At 46.2% G+C, this 14,547-nt stretch overlaps 1 protein-coding gene across 2 annotated transcripts; it reads left to right on the forward strand.

The window, feature by feature from the left end:
* The first annotated feature begins 4,662 nt into the window (after positions 1–4,662).
* On the forward strand, positions 4,663–14,105 carry LOC149450355 (E3 ubiquitin/ISG15 ligase TRIM25-like). 2 transcript variants are annotated; one of them, XM_089692053.1, is made up of 2 exons: positions 4,663–5,329; positions 10,684–14,105. In XM_089692053.1, the coding sequence occupies exons 1-2, from the start codon at positions 4,663–4,665 to the stop codon at positions 11,610–11,612; spliced, it is 1,596 nt and encodes a 531-aa protein (XP_089548179.1). In that variant the 3' UTR covers positions 11,613–14,105. The 2 variants fall into 2 exon arrangements, with proteins under 2 accessions (XP_089548179.1, XP_089548180.1); XM_089692054.1 differs by having other exon boundaries at positions 4,663–5,320.
* Positions 14,106–14,547: the final 442 nt, after the last annotated feature.

A 14,547-nucleotide genomic window follows, 5' to 3' on the forward strand; every position in this document is an offset into this window, starting at 1 on the left:
TTTGCAGTATTGTGAATCAGGCCCGGGCTGGGAAAAAAACAGGCCCGGCACTTTGGACTGAGCAGCCAAAAGATCAGGAAAGGAAGGAAGGAAGGAAGGAAGGGGAGGAAGGAAGGAAGGAAGGGGAGAAAGGAAGGCGAGAAAGAAAGAAAGGAAGGGGAGAAAGGAAGGAAGGGGAGAAAGAAGTGCCAGATCTAGCCGGTCTGATGTGGGGGTGCAGTAAAAAGGTCAGGGGTGCAGGGGATGGGAGGTCAGTAGGACAGTGTGAAGAAACAGAGATCAGTAGGGCAGAGTACAGTTGGTTAGCAGGATGGTGTCAGATGTGTGGATGTGGGAATTGAATGATTTTTTTTGTTCAACCCGCTTGTGGAAGAAAACAAATGAGTGATGTGTGGGCTGCCTTACTGAGCCTACCTTAATGTGTAAGTTCATCTGTAAGGTGACCTAATACTGCACCCTTCCCACACCCCCCCAGCCCCGCTGTACTTACCTGGCATGATCCTGTGCTGTCCAGTTCCAACATGCCACGTGGCTTAATCTCCTCTATGTACTGTGCAGCCAGTATGGACCAGACGGATTCTAATTGGTCAGCACTGTCACATGAATGGCGCTTCCTGTCAGCGCTGCAAGGAGAGGAGAGAAAGCCACAGAGATTTCCAATCCCCTGATTAGTGGAGCCGCATGCAGAAGCCTGACAGTGCAAGATTGGGGGAGGTAAGTACAGCGGGACCGGGAGGAGGGGGAGGGGGGGATAGGGGTCCAGTGTTAGGTCATCTTACAGATTTTCTATCAAGGTGAACTTCATTATTTACTGAGCTGTATACATGACCCGAATGTAACCTGTATATGTTACCTCTGTGCCTTATTTTTCAATAAAAATTGTTTTTGGAAAAAAAAAACATTAAAAAGAAGAACTTCACTAAAACCAACAGCTGAGACAATGAACACCTTGATCCGGTCTATGTACAGCATACTGGATAAAGTACATGGGCCAGGAGGAAGCAAAAAAAGAAAATGTATAGAATGTAGCAGTCAGGATGAGCGACATGTTCACATCAGAGTTCCCCTTTATATCAAAGTCAACAGTATTCCCCTACACATCAGAGTCCCCTTTAAATCTGTGTCTTCAAAGCCTCACCTTACATCAAAGTCCACAGAGTCCTATCTTACAGCATAATACCACCCCTTACATCAGAGACCAGCAGAGTGCCCCCTTACATCAGAGCCAAGCAGAGTGCCCCCTGACATCAGAGCCAAGCAGAGTGCCCCCTTACATCAGAGCCAAGCAGAGTGCCCTCTTACAGCAGAGTGCCCCCTTACATCAGAGCCAAGCAGAGTGCCCCCTTACAGCAGAGTGCCCCCTTACATCAGAGCCAAGCAGAGTGCCCCCTTACAGAAGTGTGCCCCCTTACATCAGAGCCAAGCAGAGTGCCCCCTTACAGAAGAGTGCACCCTTACATCAGAGCCAAGCAGAGTGCCCCCTTACAGCAGAGTGTCCCCTTACATCAGAGCTAAGCAGAGTGCCCCCTTACAGCAGAGTGCCCCCTTACATCAGAGCTAAGCAGAGTGCCCCCTTACAGCAGAGTGCCCCCTTACATCAGAGCTAAGCAGAGTGCCCCCTTGCAGCAGAGTGCCTCCTTACATGGGAGCCAAGCAGAATGCCCCCTTACATCAGAACCAAGTAGAGTGCCCCCTTACAGCAGAGTGCCCCTTTCACCACTGGCGGGTGTCTGGCATGAAAAGGCTTTAAGAAAATCCCCTTGTTGCTGGATCTTAACTGTGAATGCACAGTGCCAGAGCCAGCCAATCAGGGAACTGCCAGGTTCGACCGAAACTCCTGCAGTGGAGCGAGTGAATATAAGCCATGCCTGATAAGTGCCATGATGTCACTGTGCAGGGGCACACCCAGACCCGCCCACACCCGGACCCGCCCACACCCCGAGGCCGAGCCTGACAATTCTCTAATAGGACGGCTCCATACTGAGCATGTGCAGTTCAGAGCTGATGACAAGGGGATTTTTAGGGCTCTTTTCTCTGGTCCGCCTTTATGGACAGGATAAAAGTGTCTGTTTTTCTACAAACCATCAGTAAATTTACAGACGGCTGACAACACGCGGCCACTGTGATTCTTTGTTTCGTGGCCATGACAAAAATGATCCCCTCTGTTGGGTTCTGTGGGCACAGTGCCTGATAACCGTGTTCTAGTAAAGTGAATGGGGCTGCTCTGTAAGCACCTCACAACTGCAGGCAATGTATACGGCTGCGGTGTGCTAATGTGGCGTTCCAGGGGTTAACCCCTTCCTGTCTGCCCTAGATCAGTAATACTGCTACAGGGCGCCACGGGAGCGCAAAATCACGTGTATGTATACCTGATTCTGCAGTTCTGGGTAGGGGGCGCAATGCCTCGGCTGTCAATCACCGGGTCCCGGATGGTGATTACTTGCCAGTACCCGGTGATCGAGGAGAATTACTGACCAAGGGAGAGAACTGTAAGGAACAATACAGATCTCTCCCCTGTCAGCTCCTGCACACTGCTTTGTATGGCTCTGCATAGCAGCATGCGTACAGTGAAACACACCCAGCACACAGTTAACCCTTTGATCTCCCCTCATATTAAACTTTTCCTGCCCAGTGCCATTAGTACAGCGTCAGTGCTTTTTATTAGCACTGATCACTGTATTGGTGTCGCTGGGGTGTCAATGGCAGTTAGTTCCCCCCAGTGTCAGAATGCCCTCCGCAGTCCCGCTATAAGTCGCTGATCGCCGCCATTACTAGTAAAAAACAATTTTTACCAAAGTCATGTCACAGAATACATTTTGGCCTAAATTTATGATGCAATTTGATTTTTTAAAATTTTTTTACTGGACATGTTTAATAGCAAAAAGTAAAAAAAAAATATTTTTTTTTCTCAAAATAGTATGTTTTTGCGCAAAAAAATAAAAATGCACAGGTGATCACATACCATCAAAAGAAAGCTCTATTTATGGGGAAAAAAGGACATAAATTTCATTTGGGTGCAGCGTTGCATGACCGCGCAATTGTCAGTTAAAGTAACACAGCGCCGAAACACAAAAAATAGCCTGGTCAGGAAGGGGGGGAGGAATCCTGAGGAGGGCGAGGGGTTAAAGAAGGTGGTGAGGAGGAGATACAACACCTCCTTGCTGCCTGCCAGTGCTCTCTGAAGAGTGATCTGAACACAGATTGCTCTTCAGAGACCAAAGCTAGTGTGAAGGAGCTCTTAAAGGGATTGTGGGCAGGAGGGGGTTAAACAGAAGCATGGCAGACATGTGAGTTAAATATCTCTCAGTTTCTCCAACTAGCAGTCGGTCAGCCATCCGCAATAGTACTTCAGGTGTCCCTAGACATGAAATCATGTCTGCAAAACCTTCTAGAACAGGGAGGGGGAGAAGGGAGGAAGATGGGGACAGGTCAGTCATAGAGCAGGGCTCACTCATCCCAAGCTGGGATCCGAAGACTCAGGCAACGTCATCCATCATGCAGAGAGGGTGGAGCTTCCAGGGGCTGGATTTCATATCTCCCGCCCACATTCCCTTTCTGAGGCACAGCACTAGCCTTGTGTGGGCGGGGCATACAGGGGGAGAGGGGCGGGATCAGCTGGAGCAGATCAAGTCCAGTCTCCTCTCCCGTCTATGCAGAGGGGAGGGGGGAGAGCTCGTTACCTGGAGTCTGGGACACAGAGACTTGGCAGATGCAGCCAGCCGCCCCTACAGATTGCTTCCCTGACCAACGGTTTGGCAACCCTGCTTGGGCACAGTATTCATGGGGGGTTGCCTGGGTGGGTGCAGCTGCAATCTAGGGGGGGGTGGCATAGCCCACCCCAGCCCCCCCCTAGATCCGGCCATGGTTCATACCCATGTGATCTGATTCAAGCAAATGCAATATGTTCTGCAACCTGCTTTTGGGGTGTTGTTAAAGCGGAGTTCCAGCTGAACAAAAAAATTAAAGTCAGCAAATACAAAAACTGGAGCTTCTGACCTATAAAATACAGACACTTACCTGTCCTTAGGTCCAGCGGTGTCCTCACCACGACTGCTTTTCTTCTCTCGGGGAGAGAGGGGGGTGGAGAACAACTTCTGCTTCCGAATGCCTAGGCGATCACAGTGGAAGTGGGACCTGTCAATTTCGGGTACCCGCTCCCCCCTGCTCCTCAAAGGTGCCAATCCTTAATGGGGAACGAGGGACAAAGGCTTAAAGCGGAACTTCCCCTTTTGGGTGGAGCTCCGCTTTAACTTTTAGTTGACACCTGCAGCAGATGGCATGAACACAGTGGGATTGCTATGTGGTGGGGAAATGCAGCGATTCCTGTGCGTTTGTGTGTGAACTCAGCCTTAACCACAAAATACAACAAACAGAAACCTGCCAATAGCATTTCACGCTGCGATATATAACCCAGTTTTATGTCTTGTCTGCAGATGCAATTTACTATTTAAAAGTCAATGACATATTAAAAAAAACAGAGATCAGTTCACAAATGTCGGAATATATCCCTTTAATTTATAAACATTTGATTTATCCACAAACTTCCTGAAGATAAAACTGCAACACCAGCTCAGCCCCGCCCTGTGCTGAGAAATGTGAGACGACCTTTAGATTTTCCGTGTCGGAGACTTTCACTTTCATTTCTCTCTTCTGCTGTCAGCGATGGCGTCTGCTGAGCTGAGAGAGGAGCTGGACTGTTCCATCTGTCTGAACATTTATACTGATCCTGTAAACCTGAGATGTGGACACAACTTCTGCCGGGTCTGTATTGATCGATCGTTGGATACACAGGAGGAGTCTGGAGGTTATTCCTGTCCTCAGTGCAGAGAAGAGTTCCAGGATCGGCCTGCATTGCACAGGAACATAGCACTACGTAACATAGTGGAGACCTTCCGGTCTACTCAGCCAGATGAGAAGACTGGAATCTTCTGTACTTACTGCATTCACTCTCCTGTACCCGCTGTTAGATCCTGTCTGCATTGTGAAGCTTCTCTGTGTGATAATCACCTGAGAATCCACAGCAAGTCACCAGAACATGTCCTAACTGACCCCACCACTTCCATGGAGAACAGAAAATGCACCATCCATAGGGAGCTTCTTAAATATTACTGTGCTGTAGATGCCGCCTGTATCTGTGTGTCCTGCAGGCTGGATGGAGAACACCAGGGACACAAGGTGGAGACTCTGGATGAGGCTTCTGGGAAGAAGAAACAGAAACTGAGAAACGTTCTGCAGAAACTGATGACAGAGACAGAGAAGACGGAGAAAAGAGTCCAGAGTCTGCAGGAACGTAAGGGAAAAGTACAAGAAAAATCAGCTGGTCTAACAGGTCTAACAATTTTTTATTTATATTCTAATTTTTCTATTTTTTTTTAATTATTTTTTCCGATATTTGAATTTTCCCAACTCCGTCCCAGATTATATGGTCCCTCTACTACAACATCGTGATCATATCTATGCATCATCCTTCCGCTGCTTCATAAATAATTAATAATTCCATTCCCCGTACGTACATTTATATATATACCTTATTAATACCTTGTCATCCAGTCCTCGTCGTCTCTTCTCTACTTTTAACTCTCTACTTTCTCCACCTCCACCCCCACCCAGTACCTCACTCACTGCTCATGAGATTGCAAATCATTTCAAAAACAAGATTGACGCAATTCGTAGGGGCATCGCCACTGCACAGACATCCATCCCACTTAGCATACCTTATACTAAACCTCCCTCAAAACTTTCCTCTTTTGACCTTGCTACTACCAAAGAGGTCACTAAGGTTTTCTCAGAAGCCCGTCTCACTACCTGCCCCCTGGATCCTGTCCCCTCACAACTACTACGGTCACCCTCTTCTTCAATTCTATGCTCCCTCACTCACATCTTCAATCTTTCCTTCTCTACTGGTGCCTTTGCCTCCCCTCTAAAGCATGTGCACATCACTCCCATACTTAAAAAGCCCTCCCTGGACCCCACCAACCTGAACAACCTAAGACCCATCTCCCTGCTGCCATTTTCCTCTAAACACCTAGAACACTCAGTCTACAATCGCCTGATCTCCTCCTACCTCACCGACAACAACCTTCTTGACCCTTTACAGTCTGGCTTTCGCTCACTACACTCCATTGAAACTGCCCTACTAAAACTCACTAATGATCTACTAACTGCTAAAACCAATGGCCACTACTCCGTACTCATCCCAACCAATGACCACTACTCCGTACTCATCCCAACCAATGACCACTACTCCGTACTCATCCCAACCAATGACCACTACTCCGTACTCATCCCAACCAATGACCACTACTCCATACTCATCCCAACCAATGACCACTACTCCAAACTCTTACTACTTGACCTCTCTGTGGCTTTTGAAACGGTTGAACATCCCCTCCTCCTCAAAAAACTCCACTCTCTTGGCCTCAGAGACTCTGCTCTCTCCTGGTTCTCCTCCTACCTATCGCAGCGCTCCTTCAGTGTTATATATAAAGAACAATCTCCTGCGCTTAAATGGATAAACCCTACCCTAAGCCGGTAAACACCTTACTTCAACCACAAAGTGCAAAAAATAGATAAATAAATTGGTGTAGCGCTAAATAAATACTAACATGTGCATCACAATTATAAATATCACTCATTAAACCGTGTATAATAATAATAATAAATAAATAAGTGAATATAATAAAGTGCAAAACACTACAATAAATACATTTTGGATAATTCCCTCAATTTAGGTGATCAAAAAATATATATGTGAACATAAAAACACATTGCAAGTGTACAAACCACACTCAGTGAAAATAAATGTCCACTCCAAGTCCATACGCTGCACTTATAATATTAAATAGTGCTCCACAAATCATGTGTAAACTCAGCCCAACGTGAAGTAAATCCAGTGCCAAACCATGAATCCAGAATTAGCCAAAATGCCCCCTCACCTCCTTACAGTGACCACGAGGGCCAGCTCGCTTTTTAAGGTTAAGCCACACTTTCACAGGGATATCCTCATCACCACCAGATGGACCCTCCTGGAAATTCCCACAGATCAGCAATCCTCTTTTAGTACTCCAACTCTGGGACCTAGAGCCATGCACATACACCCATGACATGGGTAAAAGCTGGATTATGCTGTTTTACATGTAAGTGGGAAATTTTCTTTGATACTTGAGTATTAAAATCCTGATTTACACTATGGAGGATCTCTGTTTGTTTCTGCTATGATCCTCTGTGAGAGAACGACCAGTTGAGTTGGAGTACTAAAAGAGGATTGCTGATCTGTGGGAATTTCCAGGAGGGTCCATCTGGTGGTGATGAGGATATCCCTGTGAAAGTGTGGCTTAACCTTAAAAAGCGAGCTGGCCCTCGTGGTCACTGTAAGGAGGTGAGGGGGCATTTTGGCTAATTCTGGATTCATGGTTTGGCACTGGATTTACTTCACGTTGGGCTGAGTTTACACATGATTTGTGGAGCACTATTTAATATTATAAGTGCAGCGTATGGACTTGGAGTGGACATTTATTTTCACTGAGTGTGGTTTGTACACTTGCAATGTGTGTTTATGTTCACATATATATTTTTTGATCACCTAAATTGAGGGAATCATCCAAAATGTATTTATTGTAGTGTTTTGCACTTTATTATATTCACTTATTTATTATTATTATTATTATTATTATACACGGTTTAATGAGTGATATTTATAATTGTGATGCACGTTAGTATTTATTTAGCGCTACACCAATTTATTTAGCTCCTTCAGTGTTACCTATATAAAGCGGCCTCCTCCTCATCACTTCCTCTTTCTGTAAGGGTCCCTCAAGGTTCTCAAGTCCCTTCTCTTCTCCATCTACACCTCCTCCCTTGGTCACTTGATAAACTCCCATGGCTTTAAGTACCATATCTATGCTGATGACACACAAATCTATCTTTCTACCCCTCACCTCACCCCTTCAGTCTCCTCTCGCATTACTAACCTACTAAGTGGCATATCGGCATGGATGTCACTCCACTTCCTCAAACTCAATCTTTCCAAAACTGAGCTCTTAGTATTCCCCCCAGCCCCCGCCACCCCCACTGACTTCTCCATCAAGATCAGTAACACAATCATCAGTCCATCCCCTCATGCCAGGGTACTAGGTGTAATCCTAGACTCCCATCTGTCCCTGCCCCAAATCCAATAACTGCCCAAATCATGTAGACTTCACCTCCGCAATATCTCCAAGATACGTCCGTTCCTAACTTCGGAAACCACTAAGCAACTTATTCACTCCCTTGTTGTATCTCGCCTCGACTATTGTAGCTCCCTCCTCATTGGCCGACCTCATCGCAGGCTATCCCCTCTTCAGTCTATCATGAATGCTGCTGCCAGACTCATCCACCTTACTAACCGTTCTGTATCTGCCACCCCTCTCTGCCAATCCCTCCACTAGCCTCCACTCAATGTCCTCCACCCCTCTCTGCCAATCCCTCCACTGACCTCCATTCAGTGTCCTCATCCCCTCTGCCAATCCCTCCACTGACCTCCACTCAGTGTCCTCCACCCCTCTCTGCCAATCCCTCCACTGACCTCCACTTAGTGTCCTCCACCCCTCTCTGCCAATCCCTCCACTAACCTCCACTCAGTGTCCTCCACCCCTCTCTGCCAATCCCTCCACTGACCTCCACTCAGTGTCCTCCACCCCTCTCTGCCAATCCCTCCACTGACCTCCATTCAGTGTCCTCATCCCCTCTGCCAATCCCTCCACTGACCTCCACTCAGTGTCCTCCACCCCTCTCTGCCAATCCCTCCACTGACCTCCATTCAGTGTCCTCCACCCCTCTCTGCCAATCCCTCCACTGGCTTCCCATTGCCCAACAGATAAAATTCAAAACATTTAACAATAACGTATAAAGCCATTTATAACTCTGCCCCAAATTACATCACCAATCTTGTCTCTAAATATCACCCACACTGTCCTCTCCACTCCTCGCAAGACCTACTCTCTAGCTCCCTTGTCTCCTCCTACCATGCTTGTCTCCAGGACTTCTCTGGAGCTTCCCCCATCCTCTGGAACTCTCTACCCCAATTTATCAGACTATCGCCTACTCTGCTCACTTTTAGGCGATCCCTGAAAACCTATCTCTTCAGGGAAGCCTATCCCGCCCTCAGCTAATAATGGAATCTTCTATTCCTCCTACCAGTCCATCCCCCACAGTTACTACCTTTTTGTACCACTAGCCCCTCCCTCCTAGATTGTAAGCTCTAAGGAGCAGGGCCCTCCTAACCCTCTTGTATTAAACTGTATTGTTGCTGTATTGTCTCCCGTTATATTGTAAAGCGCTGAGCAAACTGTTGGCGCTATATAAATCCTGTATAATAATAATAATAATAATAATACTTTTCTTTTTCTTTTTATATTTGCAATATTGTCATTATTCTACAGTATTTGATTATCATCATTACCGTTACCATGGTTATACTGCACTTTTACTCACCTAATTATTTTATATACCACTGTTGCAAGGTGATCTTCACATCCTATGCCACTAGCTAAATTTATGAGCCATCTCACCAAGCATACACCATTGTGTGCAACATATCTAATTTTATATATATATTTTTAAAATTTTAATTCTTATTTTTTTTCAATTAATTTTATTAATTTTACATTTTTATTTTTCATTGTTTTATTTATTTTATTTTTATTTATTTACTTATTTTTTATTTTTCATTTTTTTATTTCATTGATTATTTTTTAAATTTTTTAATTTTTTAATTTTACAGTTTATTATTTTTTAATTTCCCAATGTATATATATTTCATGTATTTTAATTTTATTTTTTTATTTTAAACTTTTTTATAATTTTTTGTATATATATATATATATATATATATATATATATATATATATATATTTTAATATATATAAACATTTATATATTTTATTTTTTACATATATATAATTACATTTGATTTTACATTATTATTTTTCATTTTGACCATATCTATTTTTATTCACATTTTATAAATATTGATAACCAAATGTCTTTTTTACTTTTTCTTTTCATTTCCTCTGTTTTCCATTTTCCCGTTTCATTTTTTCCCATACCATTTTATTTTCATTATTAATAACTTCTTATTTTTTCATCCATTTACAATTTTAATTCTCTTCCCGTACTCTTTTAACCACACAGTGTCACCTTACAACAATGGTATAATCACATTATTGCTGAAACAATTGGTTAATTAATTGCCAATCAGCCCCTCTGAGGATTAACTCCGTATATATACAACTATCAGACTCCCACTTCCCCCGTCTTGATAAAGGAGCGCACTTCCGCCTCTCCAGGCCAGCGCATGCTCCGAAACGCGTCGCAGTGCACCTTGGGTAACTGACGTCATCACGCCCATGTCATGGCTGCGTTCCAGCGTGTGTTCCACCCGGCTTTGAGGAGGACGTGCACGCCGGCCGGCTCCACAGCTGTCCCCCTCCAGCCACCACGCTGCTCCAGCGGAACGCTGACACATTGTTACCGATGACAGCTCAGTGACACCGATGACAACCCCCTCCTGTCCCATGTTACACCACACCACTTTATTTCATGCATTACTTGTACCTCATACATGGGAGGGTTCCTACTTCTCATCTTCATTAAAGTGTTATGCTGCACTTAGAGGCGCTTCTTCTCCTTCTCTCATCCTAACAGAGAGAGTCACTGCCCTGTTCATAGAGCTCAGGAGACAACTGGAGGACCTGGAGAAGAGAGTCCTGAGGGAGATCGCCAGCCAGGAAGAGCGGCTTTCATGTCCATTGTCTGAGATGATCCATCAACTGGAGATAAAGAAGAAGGATCTGTCCAGGAAGATGGGGGACATTGAGGAGCTGTGTAACATGACCGACCCCCTGACTGTCCTCCAGGAATCAGACACAGGGGACTTGTGTGATACTGAGGAGGGAGATGATGAGGACAGAGAGAGACATGATAGACTCCTCCATGATGGAGGGGATCTGGATGTGGCTGGAATCTCACACACATTACACACAGGGATATCTGATATGATAAAAGGGGGAAATGTATGCTTCAATATACAGGAAGCTTCAGACTTATTACTGGATGTGAACACAGCTCAGAATAATCTACAGATATCAGATGACATGAAAACTGCATCCTGGTCAGATATAGAGCAGAATCGTCCAGAAACACCAGAGAGATTTCAGTACTATAGCCAGATATTAAGCAGTCGGAGTTTTTCCTCGGGGCGACATTACTGGGAAGTGGATGTCAGTGAGGGAGAATATTGCAGAGTCGGGATGTGTTATCCCAGTATAGAGAGGAGAGGAGGGCAGTCATGGATTGGATATAATAGCAAGTCCTGGGGATTGTGGAAGTATAACAATGGGTGTGATCTATTACATGATTATAAAACAATCCTCATATCTCCCGATACCCCCCCTGATAGAGTCAGGATCTATGTGGATTATGAGGCCGGGCAGCTGTCCTTTTATGATCTGTGTGACCCCATCAGACACCTCCACACCTTCACCACCACCTTCACTGGTCCCCTCCATGCCGGGTTATGTGTAGGAAAAGGTCGTATAAAGATCTCTGGGGGGGTCAGGAGACGTGCAAAATGATCATATGACAGGAAATCTGACCTGAATCTGGTGAAATCTGCTGAGAAATGTGAATCTGGTTCACAGGATGACACCGTTTGTAGAGATAATATATTTCTTCAATCGGTAGATCTGGTAGATATCAGCCGAGGAGAGTGTCCTCCATCACTTCCACACCCAACAAGGCAAGATTGGGGGGGGTTATTTAGCATTAGGCTGACCACACACTATACAATCTGATTGTACAATAACCTTTAGATCTCCCATCAGCTGTGTAGTATACGGGTCTGCCTGATGTGACCCAATAAAGAGCTGATTCACACATGTGCGGTGCGGATTGGAGCTCAGGATTCACAGCTAATTGGCACAGTAGTTGTTCAGCGGTTCAGATCAGGTTTATATCAGGTTCAGGTCAGGATTTTATCCCGTTCACACATGTGCGGTTTAGAAACGGTTCCCATAGAAGTCAGTAGCCTGTAATCAGCACCTGAACCGGACCGCACTGCTCAGCAATCTCACATGCAGGGGCGGACTGAAAACTCATGGGGCCCCCGGGCAATAGGGGATCATGGGGCCCTGTGTCCTTGCCCAAACTCAAAAAAGCATAGGCTTTTTTCATAGGAAAAAGGTACCAGGGGAATCTCATGGGGCCCTCTACTGACCCCAGGCCCTCGGGCAGTGCCCGAGTTTCCAAATGGTCAGTCCGCCGCTGCTCACATGACTCCTCACCGCCAGTGCAATGGACTTATCATTGGTGTCAGTGGGAGGAATAGTGTCCCATCATTGGTGTCAGTGGGAGGAATAGTGTCCCATCATTGGTGTCAGTGGGAGGAATAGTGGCCCATCATTGGTGTCAGTGGGAGGAATAGTGCCCCATCATTGGTGTCAGTGGGGGGAGGAATAGTGCCCCATTGTTGGCGTCAGTGGGGAAAGGAATAGTGCCCCATCGTTGGTGTCAGTGGGGGGAGGAATAGTGTCCCATCGTTGGTGTCAGTGGGGGGATGAATAGTGTCCCATCATTGATGTCAGTGGGGGGAGGAATAGTGCCCCATCGTTTGTGTCAGTGAGGGGAGGAATAGTGCTCCATCATTGGTGTCAGTGGGAGGAATAATGCCCCATCATTAGTTTCAGTGACACCAACGATGGGGCACTATTCCTCCCAATGACAGTTACCTTGCTGACCCGTGCTCCAGCCTAGGTGCTGCTGCAGCCAGCATGCCTGGTTGCAGCACCACCATCAGCACGGTACACTTACCGGGCGGTCAGCTGTCCTGCTTCATTCACTCCGGGCGCTCCCTCACTCGATGTTTGCGGGGCCGCTCGGCTCCACCTACTCGCAGGTGATTGGCCGTCTGTGTGCCTTTCCTGAGCTACAGTTTTGGTGCCCAATCACCGGTGAGGAGGCGGAGCCGAGCGGCAGCACGTACATCGAGTGATGGAGCGCCCGGAGAGAATGAAGGAGCAGCGCTTCCTGGACTGGATCATCGTGGGACTGGGACCAGAGCCAGGTAAGACACAGCAGCCCCCTGCCCGCCCCTGTACTTAGTGTCCCTTCCGTTGGAGGGGGAGGGCGGCACAGCGCCGCCCCCCTAAAAAGTGCTGCCCTAGGCAAACGCCTTGTTTGCCTTGCGGCAAATACGCCCCTGGGTTGGGGGTTATGTAACTTTAGCTCCCGCCCCCTGTTTTCTGAACTTTTGGACAAGCTGTATAAATTCTGCACTTTGAACAGATGTAGAGAAGAGAAGGCTACAGATACACAGGTACAACTTATGTAGGAGGATTTGTTTCCTCTCTGTGTATCTCCTGAGGCCAGTCACTGCACTGGGTATAGGTAAGGGTTGACAACCCCTTTGAAGATTTAATCATGAGTCGGTTTTATGGCCCTTTTACCCGTCTGACTGCTGAACAGCAGAGATTATGCTGGATGGTTATTCACTGTTATAAATAAGTCATCTAGAAAGGTGAAAATATTTTATTCTGTAAAGTGGTTATAAGGGAAGGACATTCTGTACCTCAAAGCCGTATTAAACCCAAAGGGAGACATTTGTTATATTGCAGCTTACCAATTCTTAGATGTGACGGCTGCATTAGTTGTATTTTTTAGTCTTTCTTTCCTCTATTTTTATCTGGTGATCCTGCCAGTATGTCTGTTGTTTTTTTTCAAAGGAAAAAGCTCTCTTCCAGATATAGCGGTTATAGGGATGAGACAAACCATCTGCCAATGACAGGGGTGATTACAATACTCAGCTTTTATTTATGTAAAAATGTTATCCTAAAAGGGAAAGCATGTTTGGTGTAACTGCTTGGAGTTTGGCTTCAATTTGTTAGTGTATTTAAATCTGCTAGTCCATTTAACACTCCCCTCCCCCCATACAGATAATGCTGCTGTCCAAAGCTGCCCCCTGTGCTCCTTCCTCCAGAGTGGGGGCGATCTAATACAGGAGGTGTGTTACTGACCAGCAGTGCCGGGACAAGATCATCTAGAGCCCAGGGTGAACATGCTGAATTGTGCCCCCCCCCCCACGATGTATGAGCATTATGTGTTAGCAAAAATCCCCTCCCCCTCAAAAAATGGACTAATCTGCCTGCTTATCCCCTAGGCATCCCCCCTCCTCCCAGTACAAATCTGCTCTTTGCTGAAATCCCCTTCCCAGCACAAATATGTGCCCCCCAACCCCCCCCCCCCCCAGCTCAAATCCACTCATTCCTGAAAAAAATTCCCCACTCCTAGTACAAATCCTCTACCCCTCACCTCAAATTTCACTTCTGAGCACAAATCCTCTCCCCCCCACTCTAATTCCCCCCTCCCAGCAAAAATTCTCCCCAATCCCCCATTCTAACACAAATCCCCCCAATCATCCCTGCTAGTACAACCCCACCCCACAAAAAAAACCTCCCCTACTTGCACGAATCCCACCCCCAACCTTCTTTTGGTGCTCCCCCACCTCACATGATA

This window comes from Staurois parvus, unplaced genomic scaffold, assembly GCF_062004578.1.
Source record: "Staurois parvus isolate SC_StPar_1 unplaced genomic scaffold, SC_StPar_1.0 ptg000575l, whole genome shotgun sequence".
In the NCBI taxonomy this organism is placed as follows: Eukaryota; Metazoa; Chordata; class Amphibia; order Anura; family Ranidae; genus Staurois; species Staurois parvus.